A 22,878-nucleotide genomic window follows, 5' to 3' on the forward strand; every position below is an offset into this window, starting at 1 on the left:
ATATGGATTCATCGATTCATCGGGTAGTGTGCGGGTATTCCGTCACTTCCTCGATGCCGCAATGTCTCCTGGGAGCTTTTGTCATTGTTCCCAGGAGACATTGCGGAGGTCTGTGACATTCATCGTGTAGTGACGGAATACCTGCACACTACCCGATGAATCCATATACAGGAAGCGGCCACTAACATAAAGGATTACTAAGGTACAGTGGATCAAAAACAAACAAACATGCAGTTTAGTAATTATGCATATGAGCGTATCATTTTTTTTTTTTTGGTGGGGGAGTGGATCTTGGGTGGGAGTTCTCACACTTTTTTCCCCAGGACTTGACCCCTGGTTTTGTGCTGCCCTTGGCCTGACTAAACACATGCACCCCCTAATTTAAATATGACCCACCCCTTCCTGCCAAGGCCACACCCCTTTCTGTTTAAGACCCACCCTGAAAATTCCAAGTGGGGACACTAGTTCTGAGGGCTGGGGGGGGGGGGGCAATGGATTCCCTTAATTTGCATAGATTTCCTCTCACTTCCTGTTTGGCTATGAGGCAGGAAGTGAAGGGAAATCTCTGCAATAGTACAAAATAAACTGACAGGGGTTATATTGCTCCCTCACTCTATCCACAATGAAAAAAAAAAGTGTTGCTTATAGTTCTACTTTAAGCACAAATTTCTGATAATTTTATAGAGAGGGCTAAGAAGATATAACCATGCCAATCGTGCAGCAAAAAACATACAGCACAGTGAGGAAGGTTTGTGGTCCAGGATGATAGGACAGTCAAATTTAGAAGCGGTGTCCCCCCCACAGTTGCCAGCCTCCCGCATACCGGAAGTAGTGTGGCCGATTTATGGGGGGGCGCTAGACTAATTTGCCTTTCATCCCAGTCCGCCCCATAAGACTGCCGCAACACTAACAGTGTAGCGCAAGCCGGCGGGGACTCTTTCCGTGCTGCCCCCCTGCAAAGTGCTTCCCTAGGCCTGGGCCTTGTTGGCCTAGGCCAGGATACAGCGTTGCTTCAGACATATACATTCCTTTGGCACCCGTCAGGCACGTTCAATTAAGAGGAGCAAATATTGTAAAGCCAAAACTTTTTAGTTTAGGATAAAGCTGGGAAAGGTTCAGGTGACACTAAACAGAGCCCTCTTTTTTCCCAAATAATCCATACAGATCAACTGCTTAAAGTAGAACTATTGGCAACATTTTTTAAAATTTTGGATAGAACAAGGGAAGGTTATAATCTATGCTAACTAGAGTTCAGCTTGAACAGCAAAGTGAATTCTAATTGGTCGCAATCTGTTGCTGCAGTTTTTTGTTTTCACCGTATTACCAAGGTTCATATGTACTCCTCAGTCCTTTCATCTGCAGCAGTTTAATCATTTATAAAACTATCTGTAATTTTTCTTCAACTATTATCTTTGCCTGTTATATCAGGCCATATTGTTGTCAACGATTTAGGTTATTGTATAGTTAATAGTTTCTACATAAGTATATTTGTTTTGTATGTACTATATGTATATTGTATATCTTTTTTTACTAATAAATATTTATCACATGAGAACGGATTCACAGAGCACTATGAATTATTACACCGCCTTCCAGTCCAGGTAGTTTTTCAGTTTTCAGCACTGTCATACTTTGAATGATAATGACTCAGTCATGCAACGCTGTATACAAATTATATTTTATATTTATATTTTTTACTATATAAAGAAAAAATGTTTGAAAATTCTGAAAAAAAAACATGTTTTTCTTAGTTTCTGTTATAAAATTTTGCAAATAAATTATCTTTCTTCATAAATGTAGGCCAAAATGTGTTCTACTACATTTCCTTGGTAAAAAATAACCCAAAGCAGTGTACTGTATATTATTTAGTCTGTATGAAAGTGGTAGGCCCTGTACACACGAGCGGATATCCGATGAAAACGGTCCGCCGGACCGTTTCCAGCGGATATTTCTGCTCCGGATTTTGATCTGGTGGGCTGTACACACCATCAGATCAAAATCCCAGCGGAAAACATACGCGGTGACGTGGCCGCGACGATGACGCAACGACGTGCGCGACCCTGGAAGGTAAATACTTCCACGCATGCGTCGAATCACTTCGACGCATGCGAGGGATGGGGATCGGTCGGACTTATCCGGTGAGTCTGTACAGACGACCGGATCAGTCCGACGGACAGGTTTCCAGCGGATAGATTTCTTAGCATGCTAAGAAATTGAAAACCGGTCGGCTGGACAAATGTCCGCCGAAAAATGTCCGCTAGGCCGTACACACGACCGGATTTGTCTGCTGGAACTGATCCGTGGATAAATCGCAACGGACAGATCCGGTCGTGTGTAGAGTCTACAACCTATTGCAGGGGTAGGCAAACCGGGGCCCTCCAGCTGTTGTGGAACTACATTTTCCATGAGACATTGCAAAGCTGGCAGTTACAATAACTCCCAGAGGCATGATGGGACTTGTAGTTCTGCAACAGCTGGAGGGGCCCAGGTTGCCTACCCCGACCTATGGTATATATTTGTCTTCAAAAAGTTATTCCACTTTTATATTTTGATATGGTGAGGGCAGGAGGAGTAGTAATTGGTTGTGTCTGAGAGTGTCATGTGACTAGTCTGTCTGACAAGCCTGTGTTCCGTCAGATATGGCGACCCATCAGAATTGGTAACGGAAGGGACGTTCCGTCGCCGCCATCTTGCTACACCCGGTACTCGTCCATAGTAAGGATACACTGAGAAGGGGGTAAGCGGACATTCTGTCAAAATAGACAATTAATCACGATCTCCAATTACGTCACTTCCGCTTACTGTAAACCATCATTAATTGGAGGTTTTGATGACTTGCTGTTTTGACACACCACCGGTGTGAAATGACACTTTGCTACAATGAAAAGTAGTGAGTGTACAGCTTGTATAACAGTGTAAATCTGCTGTCCCCTAAAAATAGCACACAGCCATTAATGTCTAAACCACTGGCCACAAAAGTCAGTACACCCCTTAGAAAAAAATTCCAAATTGGGCCCAATTAGCCATTTTCTCTCCCTGGTGTCAAGTGACTCGTCTGTTTTACAAGGTCTCAGGTGTGAATGGGGAGCAGGTGTGTTAAATGTGGTGTTATCGCTCTCACTCTCTCATACTGGTCATAGAAAGTTCAACATGGCACCTCATGGCAAAGAACTCTCTGAGGATCTGAAAAAAATTGTTGCTCTACATAAAGATGGCATAGGGCTATAAGAAGATTACCAAGACCCTGAAACTGAGCTGCAGCACGGAGACCATACAGTGGTTTAACAGGACAAGTTCCTTTTAGAATAGGCCTCACCATGGTCAACCAAAAAAATTGAGTGCACGTGCTCAGCGTCATATCCAGAGGTTGTCTTTGGGAAATAGACGTATGAGTGCTGCCAGCATTGCAGCAGACGTTGAAGGGGTGGGGGGTCAGCCTGTCAGTGCTTAGACCACATGCCGCACACTGCATCAAATTGAAGACAAGCAGACTAAGGACATGGATTACTGGAACCATGTCCTGTAGTCTGATGAGACCAAGCCCCCAGCCCTGTCAGTGTCCTGGAATGTTCTCCCCCCCCCCCCCCCATTGCTGAACTCTCAACACCTGACAAACTTGACTTCTTGCAGGTCAGATATTCTTCTCCCAGATGGCTCCTGTTAGTACTCCCTGCTGGGCCCCGCTATCAGTGAGGACACATCAGCAGGGATTGACTTGACTAGCTATGATTAAGCACTGGGCTACAGTGTGAAACGTGTCAGCTTCTGTTCTATTTTTTGCTGTGGCATGTATTTCTTGTGACCAGTTTTAATAAAAGGAACGTTTTTTGGAGTGCGGCTTTCCAAGTTTTCCTCTATATTTTTGCAGGGATTGACTTGGAGTGAAAAAGGTGAGGGGAGGACACAAAAGCCAGAAGGGGGTGGGGCCAGCTCACAGAGGGGCAGGGATAGGGAAGACATGGGGCTGGGAGGCAGCAGGATGAGACATTCTGTGCTAGAGAATGGCCCCTCGGCAGATGACCCACCTCCTCCACTCAGCGGCTCTGTCCCACCTGGTATCTGTGTGCAAGGGAGGGGAGTGGTCTCCGGTCATATACCTGCCCCTCATCTGACTCCGCTGCCCACACAGGCACAGTGATATAAAAGTTAATGTCAGAGGGAGGCTGCACGGACCCACCTGAAGCAGGGGCCGGGTTGCAATTACAACCTCTGATGCTACACCCATGACTGCAGTACACTGGGGTGCCGTGACGTGGCTGCTGAAGCTTACGCATGTACTTGCAAATGTGTGTAAACAAAACCCCTTGGTTTAGACAGGGTCAATTTGGTTTGAACGCTGACTGGTAAGTGAGCTGGGAATTTTTGTTTGTTGTTATTTACACTTAGTCTAGCTGTGGGAGAGCTGTACAAAAGTCGGAGCCACTAAATAAATTTGGGTCTGATTCCAAAAGCTGACAGTACTTTCCATAGGTATTCCTATTTTACAATATCAAAAGCTTTTTGAGAATCTAAAGAACGGATCGCTCTCTGTCCTGTGTTATCCATTGCAATTGAAAAAGAAATGGTCCATAGTTGCATTTGACGACTATTGTAAGACTATCGGGGCTTCAGGAAAAAACGTAAGACTCATCTCTTCTGAAGGATCAGGACGACACTGGATGGAAATAAGCACCTTGAGGCGATTCAGTTTGCATTTGTAGCGCTATACAATTTATTCACTCACTCACTATGAGCTCCTTCCTACTACCTAGTAAGTGAATAGCCTGGAAACAAGTATGCAGACTTTTTATACTCATTGGCAACATTTTCTCCTGGGCCAGTGACATATTAGCTCTTGAAGGCATAAGGAGCATCATAGCACTGAAATCTTCACTTTTTCAATCAAAAAAGACAATAGGGGCTCCTATTTTGCTATCTTCTAGGCCTGGGTCTTTTAAAACATCCTCAGTGATTTAATGTGAAGTTATTTATTCTCAAAGATCACAAATCTAGTGCACAAAGACCGCTTCTACATGTGTATCAGTGGTACAGTGCCTAGTTCCATCCAGTGCATTTCATTGCTACTGATGACATTCAGTGTGACAAAACATGTTTATGATGGGCCTAGGTACTCTAATGCTGGCACACACGTGGAAGGAGTTGGCATGCACTGGATTTGTAATGAAGGAGTTAATGAGACATTTACTACAGGCCGTTTATCCTGGGTGCTAGATTAAGCACCCAGGATTTAATTTATAATTAATTTATAATAGATGGCCATACACTATGCAATCTAATTATGTATTTAGTGAGAAGGGTGATCACTGATTGATTGCATTTCATTTAAAAAATGTGCACCTGGGAATGGGTGGGTGGATGATGTAGGGTGTGTGCTAATGAGGTCAGCTGGTCAACTCCTTCCTGTGTCATGACATAAAGTCTAATCAGGAAGAAAGTCATTACTAATGGAAACGTCTGGAAACATGGATTAGGACAAGAAAATTAAATGACTGTAGATTGACTGTAGATTTAATGGAAAGCTTTGATATTTTTGTCCCTCATTTTGATCTGATCTATATAGATGTATATAAAATGCACTTTGTATCTATCAAAAAGTGTTTCCCAGTGCTAAAACTTTCATCCAAATTCTAAATTGCTGCATTTGTGAATTTTAAAAGCCAATATAAAGGAATAGTAGTAGTAGTAAAAAAAGCAGTTGTGGATTTAATTAACATTTGTTTTTGTTAATTCTCCTTTAAGGGGGTGTGGCAGGGGCGTGCCCTATGCCTACATACATTTGTTAGTAGGTGTCCCTCATTCCCCTTTCAAAATGTTGGGAGGTATGCACACGATCGGAAATTCCGACAGCAAAAGTCTGATGTGAGCTTTTGAACGGAAATTCTGACCGTGTGTATGCTGCATCGGACTTTTGCTGTCAGAATTTCCGCCAACAAAAGATTGAGAGCTGGTTCATCAGCCGAAAAAAAATCCTATCGGAAAATCCGATTGTTTGTAGCAATTCCGACGCACAAAATTCCGACGCATGCTCGGAAACAATTCGATGCATGCTCGGAAGCATTGAACTTAATTTTCTCGGCTCGTCGTGTTGTTGTACGTCACCGCATTCTTAACGGACGAAAGTTCCGAGAACTTTTGTGTGACCGTGTGCATGCAAGCCAAGCTTGAGCGGAATTCCGTCGAAAAAACCATCCCATTGTGTAAACACAATAGGATGGAGAAACAAATGATTAAATGAATGAGTCAAGACTTTAATTATGAATATATAACCTTTAATGTTTCTTTGAATTGCTAATATCACAGCTGAAAGAACATAAACATATTATATATATATATATATATATATATATATATATATATATATATATATATAATAACCATGTGTTTCATTTAGCATTTCATTTATAGGAAGTAATTTAAAGGAATTCTATGGTCACAGCATACACTTTTATTTTATAACATTAGTACTAACAATACAAACAATTGTTATTATTGACAATCCAATATAATCTTTCTTGAAAAAAACTTCTTTCATGTTGTAATTGCTGCCTGTCTGCTGGCCAACAATTTCCACAACGTCCAGGTTTCCCTGCAGCTTCTCCTCTGCTGTTCCTCCTTTCGATTTATGAAGGCTACATACACCATGGTCAGGGATGGATTTACAATCTCAGGAGCCTATAAGCAGAGACTTATAAAGTGCCCCTCCAAAAAAAAAAGACTGATAAATTACCGCAAAATTTCAGTAAAAAAACACACTAATTTTAGGGCAAGCAAACACAATAAACAATCCAATTTTTTGGCAAAATATAAAAGATTAGGTTGCACCAAGTAAATAGACACCCAACATGTTAGATCTTAAATTTGTGTGCGCCTGTAAAATGACGACATACTTCAGTACCATATAGTTTCATGTTACAGAAGAGGTCTTGTGCTAGAGTTACTGCTCTCACTCTGGTGTGCGTGGCGATATGTAACATGTGTATCGCAATCAACATTTTTACGTGTAGGTGCCCCCAACACGTGCGTATATTTGGGGGTGGAGGGGCTTAAAAAAAATTTGAGGGAGATTTTATGCGCTTGGGTATAACTTTATTTATTTTGCTTAACTTTTTCTTTTTTTCCCGTCACATAGGGGACAAATCACCTTTGTGATGTTTTTTAGGTGATAGGTTCTCTTCAATGAGACATGCAGGGTCTAAAAGACCCTGCATGTTTCCTCTGGGCCCCACTGAATGTATTGCAATGCACATTGCATTGCAATACATCCCTCCCCAGCTCTGTTAGCTGGGAAAAGTGACAGGGTGACCCGGAAGTGATGTCTAAGGCCCCGTACACACGACCAAACATGTATGCTGAAACTGGTCCGCGGACCAGTTTCAGCATACATGTTCGGTCGTGTGTAGGCGCGAGCGGGCCGAATTCCAGCAAACATTTGCCCGCCGGGCCTTTTCCCAGCAGACAAATATTCCTGGACGTGTTTTAAAACCGTCCGCTGGAATCCTGCCTGCTCGGACATGTACGGTCGTCAGTACAGACCTACCGTACATGTCCAAACGCCCGCCGTCCCTCGCATGCGTCGAATGACTTTGACGCATGCGTGGAAGCCTTTAAATGTCATCGCCACGTCATTGTCGCGGCGACGACGCGGACACGCCCCGCGTATTGTTTACAGGCGGACTTCTGTACGATGGTTAGTACAGCCATCGTACAGAAGCCCTCTGGCAGACATGTACGGTGAAAACGGTCCGACGGACCGGTTTCATCGTACATGTTTGCTCGTTAGTACCCGGCCATACACATGTTTTCCGGACACATGTAGGCACCTGTAGGCAGGGCCAATCCGCCCCATAGGCTCACTATGCAAGCCGCTTAGGGCCCCGCAAATTACTAGAGGCCCAGTCTGGTGAGAAGTCATTTTTGCCCCCTCACCCCGCTTCTCAACTCGCTGGCTGCATGGGAGAAGAGGTAAGAAGTCAGTACCCTCTGCTTCCTCAATTTAATGTAAGATGTCATTTCCGACAGCAGAACACCCCCTACCCCCGTTTCTCAACTTTCTTTAATGTGACATGTCACTGTCGTCAGCGCCCCCCGCTTCTCATTTTTAATGTGCCATGTCATTTTGCTTAGGGCCCCAGGGAGGTCAGGATCGGGACTGCCGGTGGGCACATGCCTGAAAAATCTGGCACTGTCCATAGTACCTTGCTGCCTGCAAGCGGTGATTCCTGTACTGACTCCGCCTCCTGAAACTCCTCCTCTCATCCCCTCTGTAGTTCAGAAGGCAGGCTCTTTGAAATGTGTGACACAGCCAGGCATAGTGACTACACACAGAATTTAGAGAAGTAAATGTGTGCGGATCTTTACAAGTATGTTCACAAACACAAAGATTAGGGGCCCGTTCATACCAGTGCCCCTGTGGTGTTGCCCAATGCAAGGTTAAAAAAAAAACAGTCCCACTATCATAAATAAAACCCACCAATATAAATCTGCTGCTGCTTGTAATCTGCTAATGAATGTTAATAAAACAACTACAACTAATAAAAACTAAAGATCTGGCTTGGTCTACCATAAAGTTGATTTAAAAAGGACATTGACGTTACTCCTGCCACTTTTTCTATTTTCCCTCTATGTCTATGGCTTCAATGTTTGCGGGCTAGAAGACAGAAAACTACTTTACAATCAAACAGCTCTTCTGGATAATTGAAGTCAGTAAACGTTGTAAACTCCTGAATCTCACATCCGCTCTCAGCCACCGCCTCTCGCACCATATTTTCATCAAGTGACAGAATTGGCAACTTTGTCTCGCCGATCGTGTAATATGTGGTCCTTAAGTAATCAGTAATAATTAGATGACCCCCGGGTCTGAGCAGAGACAAAACATTCTGTACGACAGTTTTAAAATCTTCAACATTCTTGCAAACACAGCTGAGGCATGAGGCGACAATCACACAGTCTGCCAGGGGAAGGGAATTTGGCTCTAAGGGATTGGCTTTGGTGGCATCACACTTCATGAGTGAGACTTTCCTGCGGATCTTTTCAGCCTTCTCCTCCTCTGTGGACCTAGAATTGAGAATATCACACTCATTGCAGGTATTTTTTTTTAAATGTCCATGCTAAAAAAATTATTTTATCAAAGTAAGTAGATACAATTGAAATTCAGTTTTTTAAAGACAGATTTGTGCACCAAATCCAACACCGATAATGGCAAAGCATTGTGAATTATAGTAACACCATAGGTTCATAAATGTCACTCCAGAAATATCCCACTGACCACCACTGGGCCTGTTAATGGCTGTGAACCAAACCGTCATTGGACAGCTCAGTTCACAGACACAGGGCCAGATCCACAAAGAAGTTACGACGGCGTATCTATTGATACGCCGCGTAACTTCTAGTTTGCTCCGGCGTATCTTTGTTTTGTATCCACAAAACAAGATACACCTGAAGCTGGGCTAGATCTAAGGTGCATATTTACGCTGGCCGCTAGGTGGCGCTTCCGTAGATTTCCGCGTCGAGTATGCAAATTAGCTAGATACGCCAATCCACAAACGTACGTCCGGCCGCCGCATTTTTTTACGTCGTTTCCGTAAGGCTTTTTCCGGCGTAAAGTTACCCCTGCTATATGAGGTGTACTCAATGTTAAGTATGGACGTCGTTCCCGCCTCGAAATTTGAAAATTATACGTCGTTTGCGTAAGTCGTTCGCGCATAGGGCTTTGCGTAGAATGACGTTCCTGTCGAAAGCATTGGCTTGTTGCGGGTTAATTTGGAGCATGCGCACTGGGATACCCCCACAGACGGCGCATGCGCCGTTAAAAAAAAACGTCAATTACGTCGGGTCAAGACGTATTAACATAAAACACGCCCCCATCTCATCCATTTGAATTGCGCGCCCTTACGCCGACACAGTTACACTACGCCGCCGTAACTTACGGCGCAAATTCTTTCAGGATACGGAAAATACGCTGAAAGTTACAGCGGCGTAGTGTATCTGAGATACGCTACGCCGGACGGAACAATGCGCGGAGGTACGTGGATCTGGCCCACAATGTGCAGAGCTGATCTGAGTGGCTCTGTATCATAATCAATCACATGGTATAGAGCTGCTTGGATCTGATCTGTACATGGTCTGTGAACCAGGGCTAGAGTCCTGCAGGAACGCATGAGAACGGCGTTCCTGTATATTTTCCACAGCAGGAATGCCGTTTTTGGGGGAGTGTCCACACTTTTTTTCCCCAGGAATTGACCCCTGCTGTGAACCACATATGTAAACCGCATTAGGCCCCTTGGACATTACTGAGACTTCAAAGTCGGGCGATTTTACTGTGATTTTGCAGCGATTTCAAGGAATGCCTGTGTAAGTGGCATCAAAATCGTACCAAAGTAGTGCAGGGACTACTTGGACGCCTTGAAGTCGTACTAATATGAATGTCATTGGAAATCATGGGAAACGACTTGTCATGCTACTTTGCCATCACAAATCGTGGGACAAGTCGTACAGGTGTGAAAGGGGCCTTACTGGTTTATATCTAAGGGCCCACCCATTAGAAAAAGAATGGATGGTATTAAACCACATGCACAATTTCTGAGCCAAGTTGAACAATGAACCCTGGCAATTCCTGGGGCTGCAAATCAAGTGCAGATTTCCACCACCCATTGTTCTCAGAAAAACGATATATACTATGAATACGATATACGTCGGCAGAATGGCAGCGGTGGGCAAATGGACGTACCTGTAATTCCCCTTTAAGAAGCCGCGTGGCGTGCGCACGCGCCTCAGAACTCTCCGTGACCATCCCCAAGGCCCTGTGATGTTCGCGGTCGGCCCACAATCGTGTCACATAGAGGCATATGGGGAGATGCCTATGTAAAGAAGGCATTTCCCTGTTCTGCCTAGTGACAGGACAATGATCTACTGCTCCCTGTCATAGGACACACTTAACCCCTTCCTCGCCCCCTAGTGTTTAACTCCTTCCCTGCCAGTGTCATTTACACAGTAATCAGTGTATTTGTATAGCACTGTTCGCTGTATAAATGACAATGGTCCCAAAATAGCGTCAAAAGTGTCCGATGTGTCCGCCATAATGTCGCAGTCACGATAAAAAAATTAAATAAAAAAATCGCAGATCGCCGCCATTACTAGTAAAAAAATAATAATAAAAGTGCCATAAAACTATCCCCTATTTTGTAGACGCTATAACTTTTACGCAAACCAATCAATATACACTTATTGCGATTTTTTACCAAAAATATGTAGAAGAATACGCATCGGCCTAAACTCAGGAAAAAAATTTTTTTTTTATATATTTTTGGGGATATTTATTATAGCAAAAAGTAAAAAAAAATGTTTTGCTTTTTTTTCCAAAATTGTTGCTCTTCTTTTGTTTATAGCGCAAAAAAAATTCATCGCAGAGGTGAGTTAATTGTCAGTTAAAGCGACACAGTTCCCGAATCGCAAAACGTGCTCTGGTCAGGAAGGGGGTAAATTCTTACGGGGCTGAAGTGGTTAAATACCAACAAGAATGAAAGAGAGGAGACATGTTATGTATATTACTATGCCTCAAAATGTAACCATCACCAGAGTTAGAAATTTCTAAATTTATAAAAAAAAACAAATGGATTTTGGTGCACTGAAAGGAAAAGCACCTCCTAATTTTTTTATTTTTTTGTTAAGTTTTTGAAACTTTATTATATATAAACCAAAAATACAATTCATATGTAAGCTATCTTTAAGAACAGCGTCCAAATTACAGCATACAGATGTTGAGCCAAAACATATTTGTAACATGTTTTGACGTCAGATCCACTTTCTCAGGAGACGGCAAATATATAGTTCAGGAAAATATTTTAAATAATCTGGAAACTGCATACATATACAAGTAAAAATAGAAAAAGGAAAAGTGACGTCAGAAAAAAGACCAATTGGTGCTTCAAGTCTGGCTCATTTTTTATTTTTTTATTTAATCTGATGAATGCTGCTCCTGATGACGATATCACTTTGAAACACGTAGAGCGGAGCTACATTGAGTGACATCACCCACACAAGCCCGTCCACTCGTAGCCATTGTTCGCAGCTGGAGCCGGAAATGCTAACAAACAAATGCATTGTAATTTCTAGAAGTGCATTTGTTAGGTCAGGCACTGATGTGGACGAGAAGGCCTGGCTCACAGTCTCCGCTCTAATTCATTCCAAAGGTGTTCTATTGGGAGGGGGATTATAGTTATTTCATCCACCAAATGATTTGGACCAGTGCACTAACAAGGTCCATTAACTGGCCTGCACAGATTTCTGACCTGAACCCGATAGAACATCTTTGGGATGAATTAGAGCAGACCTTCTTTTCTGCATTTATCAGAAATTAGCAACTCAAGTGAACTCTTCCATATTCAATGCACAATAATGGATGTTTTGTACATACCTGTGGTTTTCAATGTTACAGATATATTTTATATATCGGGACCAGTCATAGGCCTCACTATCACCTTTTAGCCATTTTCCTACTTCCCGCAGGTTGTCTTCAGAATAATCTGTAAGGTATATCTGCTTGAAATTTTCACAGGCCGACAGTATATTATAGATGGAGGGACCAGAACCAATATCTATAAGACTATTGCCTTCCACACGACCTAAAAAAAAAAAAAAAAAAATGTAATATGTTCACAGTTTTAAAGGGCAACTAAAAGTCAACAATGATCTTATTTGATCAATTTTGGTCTGCTAAATGTACCAATAAAGGCTAAGTTCACCTTTCTGAAGATGTTAAGATGTAACATATAACATGTTTAGCAACCCCCCCCAATGTGACAGTGGACGGGGGATCCTCTCCCCACAGCTTCTGTCACAATTTGAAAACAGTACAGCAATATGGTGTCATTCATTCAAAGAGTTCTGTGAATGACTGAACGACAAGTACTGTCTTCCATTTCAGCAGCAGGTAGCTTGTAGTTCCCAATGAACTGCAAGGGTTCTGATGAGCACTCTTGTAGGTAATTGTTCTTCTTACTCTCCAGTAATGCCCTGTACACATGACCGGTTTTAAACTCTCAAGCTGAAGCTGTCTTGCATCCACACGGTCACACCAAATTCTGACCATCAAGAACGCGGTGACGTACAACTCTACGCCGAACTGAGAAAAATGAAGTTCAATGCTTCCGAGCATGCGTCGACTTGATTCTGAGCATGCATAGTTTTTAGTCCGTTGGAATTGGATCCAGGCAAATGGAATTTCCGACGGAAATAGTCAGATGGGGCATACACACGGATGGAATATCCAATGAAAAGCTTCCGTCTGACCTTTTCGTGTGTACAAGGCATAACTGTCTGCCCAAATGGAAGGTATGGTGTTAGATTTTAAATTTATTAATATTTATTATGTGATAAATGTTTCTGAATCATTGGATTAAACATGGTAGTTTGAGGACAAGGTCAGTTACAGGACGACACTACATCTGTCGTAGGCTTCATGTATTTTAGGAGACCTAAGTCAAGACAGTGGGTGGAGATGTTACTTAAAAATACACAAGTGGGTGTTACATTTATCACCAACCTTTTTTGGAGCTAATCTAATTATGCTTAGCTTGGCTTTTAAACCAGTATAAGAACACATGTGGGTTGCGTAGTTAGCTAGGAAGCCTTAGGGTTACGACCCTACAGAGAAGATGGAGGTTGGAACCCAACCTGCTGTAAGGAAACTTTCCCAGCAGACAGACGTACCATCATAACATCTATTTCCTCCGTCTGTTAACTTTCTGAAGTACCATCCTGCAATGATGTTTTATCAGCTGCTAATATGTAAGCATTAATTGTTTGCTGTTCTGTCTGTGGAAGAATAAACATCGTATAATGAAAGGAAACCTGAGTCTGTATATTGGGAACGAAGCGCCTGGAGAAGGAGAGTTTTGACATATCGCATGACACGTGTTAGAAAATGTCCCCTCTTTCTCTCTCCCCCCGCACATTTAACATATGGGCAGACAGTTTTACTTAGAATCTGCTGGAGCTTGGCATTACACCCACGATCTGCTGATTGCAGGTGCCATGCTCTGCAGGATCCTAAGAAAAAAATAATAATAAATGCACAATATGTAGCAAGGTCCCAGGTCTCCTTTGGTCTGATGAGCACCTCTAGAGCCAGAGATAGTTGACATCCTTCTGTATGTGGTGGGTCGTGAGGCATAGTGGGTGTAAGATAATTAAAGTTATTGGGCGCCAGACACTTCTTGGATGCAAAAGAGGTTTTATTTCTCCTAACAGTCCTTTTTGAATTTTTGGGGAGAGAGGAATAGGGCCAGGATACCCTTAGGTAGTTGTAAGATTAATTGTCAGACTCCGAGACTTGAATAGGTGGACAGCCATGCAGGAAAAGGCATCCAGCAAGAGGCCAAATCTGCATGTGTAGGAATGCTGTCTCCTATGGCAACAGTTTTTAACAGTTACAAACACAAAAGACTTAACAGTTCCTTCGCCTCCACTACAATCGCTCCTTGTAGTTCTCCAATACACTGAGCTCCTGGTCTCTCACTAGATCCACTGATTCGCCATCACTGAATCCCTTGAGCTCCTCCAATCTTCACGGTGGTATCTTCCTCAAGCTTCACCCTAGTGGGTCCCTAGTTTGGCACTCAAGCTTCACCCCACTGGTCTGCTCAGTCCCTGGCTTGACACACAAGGCTGCTCAAAGCATCACCTCCGCTGGCTTGATTTAAACTGAAGTTTCCTGATTCTTCTACGTCCCCGGTTGGTGAGAATTCTGCTCTGGTACTTGCTTCAGTTACTCACTGTGGTCCCTGGTAATAAGGCGGATAGTCCCTTCCTGGCGACACCTTCCCCTTTACCTCCGACCACGACAGGTTCTCCAGCTGGCAGAACCATCACTTCTGGTTGGACTGCAGGCCACCAGAACTCCTGCCCATTGGCTGAGATACCCCATATACCCATAACCTTCTTGTTTCTAGTGCCCGGCCAACTAGTGGTAGTGTCACAGTGAACAGTGGGTGTGGCCAAATTGCTTTTGCTGACATCATCACCCTGCCCTCCAGTGATTCCGAACCTGTCCCCAGACAGCCACCTAGTGGTAGTGTCACAGCGGGTGTGGCCAAATTGCAAATTGCTCCTGGATGGCAATAGATTTGTGTGTGATTATCTTGGTTACTTGGGAAGCCCAGTCTGAATAATGTGTCTGGGTTTCAGTCTGCCTGAAACCCGAAGACCTGATTCAAAAACCTGGACTGTCCGGGTGGATCCCAAACAGATGGCAACCCTAGTTTGTTTCACCACAATAACAAATGAATGTACCAGTTATATTGATGATATGAGTAATGTGGCCATGAAGTAAATTACGTTTTCGGTTGACGATTTTATCCTTGGCTAATGCCGTGTCTTTTGCTGTCTCCATGGTATATCAATGTTTTGTAAAATGTAAAAACTCAACAATTTGTTGAAACAGAAAAGGTAAGATAAAGTTAAATAATTATTTTTAGGACATTTCAAACTAAAATAATGCTTTCATTCCAACCCAGACCTGAATAGACCTAGAATAGATGGGAGAATATACTGGCATCAACAGTATTACATACCTGATGAAAACACATTTTTCATAAATGTGAGCAGGAAACTTGACTCTTTGGTCATCTCCTCGTCTTCATCTATTGCATAAAACTTATCCAGGTACTTTCTTGCGTCAAAATTATTGTAAATTGCATGATTTTCTGCCACTGATGAAATCTCCATGGTGTCCGCCAACCACCCTGTGTGTACAAAAGTGAAAATGAGTCAATGTGTACCATGTATGGTTCTCTATTGTTGTTTGTGGGTCAGTTTTTTTTGCAGATGAATACCTTCCAGTGCCAAAATTTGTAGTAACCAGTAGTATTCAGCCTAGGGGTATCAGTACTACAAAATATGAAAAATAAAGCATGGCTAGATTGATTCACATAAAAACACTATTTAATGCAGTTATGTTTTCATTATATATTATAAAATGTACTTTAAAATGCAACCAACATTATGACATGGCAAATATAAGTAGTGATCTGAAAAGGGTGATGCTGTTCCTTTACTGTCCAATCAAAGGTGCAGTGGGGAGAGGGCCAAGCTCTATTTCCTAATTTCAGGAGAGAAAATTTAGAGGACTTGGACCTGGTTGGGTGGTGTAACTCTTATGCCGCGTACACACGATCATTTTTCGGCATGTAAAAAACGACTTTTTAAAAAATGTCATTTAAAATGATCGTGTGTGGGCTTCACATAATTTTTCGGGTTCTGAAAAACAACAAAAAAAAAATTCGAACATGCTGCATTTTTTAACGATGTCGTTTTTCGGGTTGTAAAAAATGATCGTGTGGGCTTAAACGACGTGAAAAACCTGCGCATGCTCAGAAGCAAGTTATGAGACGGGAGCGCTCGTTCTGGTAAAACTACCGTTCGTAATGGAGCAAGCACATTCATCACGCTGTAACAGACAGAAAAGCGCGAATCGTCTTCTACTAACACGAAATCAGCTAAAGCAGCCCCAAGGGTGGAGCTATCCGAATGGAACTTCCCCTTTATAGTGCCGTCGTACGTGTTGTACGTCACCGCGCTTTGCTAGAGCATTTCTTTTTAACGATCTGTGTGGGCAACGTCGTTTTAATGATGAAGTTGGAAAAAAAAACGTTTTATTTACAAGCCGAGAAATTATCGTGTGTACGCGGCATTAGGGCTGACTTGCCAAAATTACAACTGTGAAGCTGTTTGCCTATTTACCCTAACCCCTATACCAGTGATGGCGAACCGTTTTGAGCCCAAGTGCCCAAACCGCGACACAAAACCAACATATTTATTTCAAAGTGCCAACACTGTAATTTTAACCTGAATACTGAGGTTTTAGTTTAAAAAACGGTTTTGTAATCATCTTTGACTATGCTGTGCGTGTTTGACAGTGGGAGGCATGTGTATGGTGCCTGGGCCCTTGAATGTGTTATTTTTTTAGGGTGACAACATTGTCTATCCATTTTTTATGATGTTTGGAGGATTGTCATAATACATAGCAGTAATCAGATCACTGCTCCTCATCATGACACAGCCCAATGATTTCTAATGTGTCCAATATTCACCCCCAGACATCACAGCACACTCTCATCAAGTTCTGTTTATTTCTGTATATACTCACTAGGAGTCCAGCAGAAGTTTGGCAGTCTATTTGGGGCTGACACTCTGCTGTCAGATAAAGTTGATCTGGTGCCCAGCTTCAGCACATAATTCTCCTTCACCTGCTTCTTTATAGCCGCCTTCTTGGCTTTGCTATTCTTGGGCTCCTGCGGCTGGTTTTGGCACGTCCAGCTTCCCCTATGCCCTCACGTGCCACTCCCTGGGTGCCTGCTTCCCCAGAGATTTATTAGCCTTTACCATCTTGGCTCTGGGTTGTTGTCCTTTCCCCCCCCTTCCCACCACCAGGACAATAGGAAGCCTTGGCGGAGTCCTGGTCTGTCTTCACTCAGAGATCGGAGGCTGCCAGGGGAGGATCAGGCATTTGTTTGGCCTTCTCTCGCTTTGCTGAGCTCTCCCAGTCAGAGGAGGGGGGGGTCTGTGCTGATAATCAGATGTGCCCATCAGCAGCTAAAAAGTGCCCATAAGCGGTAAGGCAGTGCCCCATAAAAAAAAGTCTGATAGTGCCCATCAAAGTGACAATCAGTGACCATATCAGTGCTAATGAGTGCCCACCACAGTGCCAGTCAGTGCCCATCATAGTGCCAATCAGTGCCCAGCAGTCAAACCTGTCAGTAACTCATCATCAGTTCTGCCCATCAGTGCCAATCATTACCGCCTATCAGTGCCGTCTGTCAGTGCCCATCACAGCCGCCTGTCAGCGCCCATTACAGCTGCTGTCAGTGCCCATCAGTGCCACCTATCAGTGCTGCCTAATGGTGCCCATCAGTGCTGCATATCGGTGCCGCCTATCAGTGCCCATCAATTCTACATATCAGTGCATCCTCCTTAGTGTCCATCAGTGCCACCTTATCAGTGCCAACTCATCAGTGCCGCCTGATCAGTGCCCATCAGTGAAGGAGAAAACAAAATGTTGTAACTGAAACAAAGAAAAACATATTTTTTTTCCAAATTTTTGTTATTTTTTAGTTTGTTTAGCAAAAAATGTAATCCACAGATATGATCAAATACCACCAAAAGAAAGCTCTATTTGTGGGAACAAAATTATAAAAAAATTTGTTTGGGTACAGTGTAGCATGACCGCAATTGTCATTCAAAGTGCGACAGAGCCGAAAGCTGAAAATTGGCCTGTGAAGGAAAGGCGAAAGTGGCTGGTAGTGAAGTAGTTAAACATGTTTTTCTTTTTCTATTTTGTAGTATCATACAGGATCTCTATCTTATACACATCATATACATGCAAACAAAGCTCCTGAAGAAGCGGAGTACTGTCCGCGAAACATGTCGAGCATGCTGGTATGATTGCTACAGGGTGAACTGGTATCACTATTTCTCTCACTTGTATCCCCTTTTTTCAGATTTGACAGAGTTTTAAAATTGTATGTTTCAAATATGTTGTAAAACGCAATAGAAAATTATTTTGTTTTATCAATATGTGTGTATCCCAAGTAGGGATGAGCTTCGAGCGTTGCCTGTTCACTGAACAGCGAACAATTTGGGGTGTTCGCGGCAAATTCGAAAAGACGCGGAACACCCTGTAAAAGTCTATGGGAGAAATTTAAAGTGCTAATTTTAAAGGTTTATATGCAAGTTATTGTCATAAAAAGTGTTTGGGGACCTGGGTCCTGCCCCACGGGACATGTATCAATGCAAAAAAAAAGTTTTTAAAACGGACGTTTTTCGGGAGCAGAGATTTTAATAATGCTTAAAGTGAAACAATAAAAGTTAAATATTCCTTTAAATTTCGTACCTAGGGGGGTGTATAGTATGCCTATAAAGCAGCACTTGTTTCCCGTGCTTAGAACTGTCCCTGCACAAAGTGTCATTTCTGAAGGATAAAAAGTCATTTAAAACCACCGGCTATAATGAATTGTCGGCTCCCAGCAATACAGAGAAAAGTCATTGATAAAATAAAAAAAAATGCATGGGGGTCCCCCAAATTCAATTACCAGGCTCTTCAGGTCTGGTATGGATATTAAGGAGAACCCTGCGTCAAATAAAAAAAATGATGTGGGGTTCCCCCCAAATATCCATACCAGACCCTTCAGGTCTGGTATGTATTTTAAGGGGAACTCCACCCCAAATAAAAAAAAATTGGCGTGGAGTTCCCCCCAAAAATCCATACCAGACCCTTAATCCGAGCAGACAACCTGGCAAGCCGCAGGAAAAGAGAGGGGGATGAGAGAGCGCCCCCCCCACTCCTGAACCGTGCCAGGCCACATGCCCTCAACATTGGGAGGATGCTTTGGGGGATTCCCCTTAATATCCAAACCAGACTTGAAGGGCCTGGTAATAGAATTTGGGGGGACCCCCACGCATTTTTTTTTTTTTTTATCAATGACTCTTCTCTGTATTGCTGGGAGGCGACAATTCATTATATCCGCAAGTGATTTTAAATGACATATTTCCTTCGGAAATGACACTTTGTGCAGGGACAGTTCTAAGCACGGGAAACAAGCGCTACTTCACAGGCATACTATACCCCCCCCCTCCCCCCCAGGTACGAAAGGAAGATTTCACTTTTATTGTCTGACTTTAAACAGTATTAAAATCGCTGCTCCCGAAAAGACAGTAGTTTTTAAAACTTTTTTTTGCATTGATACATGTCCCCTGGGGCAGGACTGGGTTCCCAAAAACTTTTTAGGGCAATAACTTGCACATTAGCCTTTAAAATTGGCACTTTAGATTTCAAACATTCGAGTCCCATAGACTTTAATGGGGTTCTAAAGTTCACACAAACTTTTGGTCTGTTCGCAAGTTCTGGTGCGAACCGAACGGGGGGTGTTCGGCTCATCCCTAATCCCAAGTATTATGGTACCAATAAAGTCCACTCTAGCCTCACAACTATTTGCTTCTATATTGATATAGGGTGAAGGTACCCCCCCTTTTTTTATTTTATTATTTAACCAGTTCCCGACCCCCGCATGTACATGTACGTCCACAATATGGCACGTACAGGCACATGGGCGTACACGTACGTCCTCGCCTATTAGCGGGTGGGGGGTCCGATCGGGACCCCCCCCGCTACATGCGGAGGTCGGGTCCGCTCGGGGAGCGATCCGGGACCACGGCGCGGCTATTTGTTTATAGCCGCTCCGTCGCGATCGCTCCCCGGAGCTGAAGAACGGGGTGAGCCGTGTGTAAACACGGCTTCCCCGTCCTTCACTATGGCGGCGCATCGATCGCGTCATTCCCTTTATAGGGAAGACACGATCGATGACGTCATTCCTACAGCCACACCCCCAAACAGTTGTAAACACATACTAGGTGCACCCTAACTCCTACAGCGCCACCTGTGGTTAACTCCCAAACTGCAACTGTCATTTTCACAATAAAGAATGCAATTTAAATGCATTTTTTGCTGTGAAAATGACAATGGTCCCAAAAATGTGTCAAAATTGTCCGAAGTGTCCGCCATAATGTCGCAGTCACGAAAAAAATTGCTGATCGCCGCCATTAGTAGTAAAAAAATAAAAATAAAAATGCAATAAAACTATCCCCTATTTTGTAAACACTATAAATTTTGCGCAAACCAATCGATAAACGCTTATTGCGATTTTTTTTTACTAAAAATAGGTAGAAGAATACGTATCGGCCTAAACTGAGGAAAAAAAATGTTTTTATATATGTTTTTGGGGGATATTTATTACAGCAAAAAGTAAAAAATATTGCATTTTTTTCAAAATTGTCGCTCTATTTTTGTTTATAGCGCAAAAACTAAAAACCGCAGATGTGATCAAATACCACCAAAAGAAAGCTCTATTTGTGGGGAAAAAAGGACGCCAATTTTGTTTGGGAGCCACGTCGCACGACCGCGCAATTGTCTGTTAAAGCGACGCAGTCCCGAACTGTAAAAACACCTTGGGTCTTTAGGCTGCATATTGGTCCGGGGCTTAAGTGGTTAATATTTGGCATTCCATTTAACAATATCTGAATGATGCCTGCAGTTACAAACATCATTCAGATATCTTTTTTTTTATTTTTCAGCCAGTGATACACCATAAGAATGATCATAGCTCGCTAAATCGTTCTTACGGGTGGGAGAGGGAACGTCCGTGCACCCTCCGTGCTTCTCCAGGCTCGCCGCTGCCATTGGCGAACAGAAGAAGAGATCTGCCGGCCCCGGATGCTGACTATAGAGATTTTCCGGCAGACCGGATGGTTTCTATGATCGTTCGGAGGCCAGGCGCGATGTTATGACATCAGGCCCGGCCTCTACATTTGAAATATTGGTGCTGCCTCGGCTAGGAAGCTGAGATTGTGTGTGGTTGTTTTTTTTATTTATTTTTTATTTCAGTCTTCCCAGCCTAGAGGTGAGATATGGGCACTTATTGACCCCATATCTCACTGTAAAGAGGACCCGTTATGCTTATTCCTATTACAAGGGACGTTTACATTCCTTGTAATAGGAATAAAAGTATTTAAAAAAAAAAAGTATCAAACTAGAAAAATAAAAGTAAAATTGATAATAACAAAAAAGTTTCAAAGTGCCCCTGTCCCTGTGTGCTCGCACGCAGAATCTAACACATACGTAAGTCGTGCCCACATATGTAAACAGTGCTAAAATCACACGTGCGGTATCACCACAAACATTATAGCGAGAGCAAGAATTCTAGCCCTAGACCTCCTCTGTAACTCAAAACATGCAACCAGTAAAAAAAATCAGGCGTCGCCTAGTTTGGCGCCATTCCATGAGCATGTGCAATTTTGAAGCGTATGCTATTTACTCGGCGTAACATCATCTTTCACATTGCGCAAAAAAATTTAGCTAACTTTACTGTTTTTTTTTTTAAGCATGAAACTGTTTTATCTTCAAAGAAAACACGTTTGAAAAATTGCTGCGCAAATACTGTGCGAGATAAAAAGTTGCAACGACTGCAATTTTATTTTCTAGGTCTCTGGTAAAAAAAAACATATATAATGTTTGGGGGTTTATGTAATTTTCTGGAAAAAAAATTATGATTTTTACATCTAGGAGAGAAATATCAGAATTGGCTTGGTAGGCAAAAGTCTGCATTGATAATAATAATAAAAAAAATCACAATCTATCACTACAGATGCATCAGTTACCACTTAATAAGGTAAATGTTGCAAAACTGTAACCAGTAAAACAAATGAAATTTCCGTGTGGACTTATGCATTTTAGATACTGATAGGAATCTAAACAATTTCCTTCGGTGTTGGCTCCACAATGGCTTCCTTACCTCAATTTGGTGCTCACTGCTTGGCTGAAGGCGTCCTACTTGTGAATTACTGCGGAGGTTCTAAGTGAATTTAAAGTGAAACCCGATGCTGACACCCTCCCTCACTACAATAGTGTAATGAGAAGCCTTGCCTATTTGTCGTAGCTGTTATTTACACTTTACATTCCGGAGACTCCTTACTATTCATCACATCCCATGGTAAGAGAGGGAAAGTCTGCCAACTCAGATGAAACCTGACAAATGTAGATTGTTTTGGGAGTGAATCACAGAAAATGATCAACACTTTAAAGGGCAACAGCATTTAGCTTTAACCACTTAAGGACTGGAGAGATTTGCCCCCTTCCTCACCAGAGCACTTTTTACAATTTGCGGTCATGCAATGCTGTACCCAAACAAAATTTGCGTTCTTTTTTTCCCCACAAATAGCTTTCTTTTGGTGGTATGTGATCACTAGGGGTGGCCTGGCGGTTCGCCCGGCGGTCGTTGAGAGGAACTTTGACCCATGACACATCCATCAGGTGGTACAAGACAGCCAATT

General features: G+C 42.8%; 1 protein-coding gene across 1 annotated transcript; it reads right to left on the reverse strand.

The window, feature by feature from the left end:
* Positions 1–8,095: 8,095 nt before the first annotated feature.
* Positions 8,096–22,536, reverse strand: LOC120915498 (nicotinamide N-methyltransferase-like). The gene is made up of 4 exons (XM_040326060.1): positions 22,341–22,536; positions 15,570–15,740; positions 12,413–12,620; positions 8,096–9,054 (listed from the first exon to the last, which is right to left on the reverse strand). Exons 2-4 carry the CDS (start codon positions 15,721–15,723, stop codon positions 8,634–8,636), a joined length of 783 nt encoding a protein of 260 aa, XP_040181994.1. The 5' UTR covers positions 15,724–15,740; positions 22,341–22,536; the 3' UTR covers positions 8,096–8,633.
* Between the last annotated feature and the right edge of the window lie 342 nt (positions 22,537–22,878).

This window comes from Rana temporaria, chromosome 10, assembly GCF_905171775.1.
Source record: "Rana temporaria chromosome 10, aRanTem1.1, whole genome shotgun sequence".
NCBI classification, from domain to species: domain Eukaryota; kingdom Metazoa; phylum Chordata; class Amphibia; order Anura; family Ranidae; genus Rana; species Rana temporaria.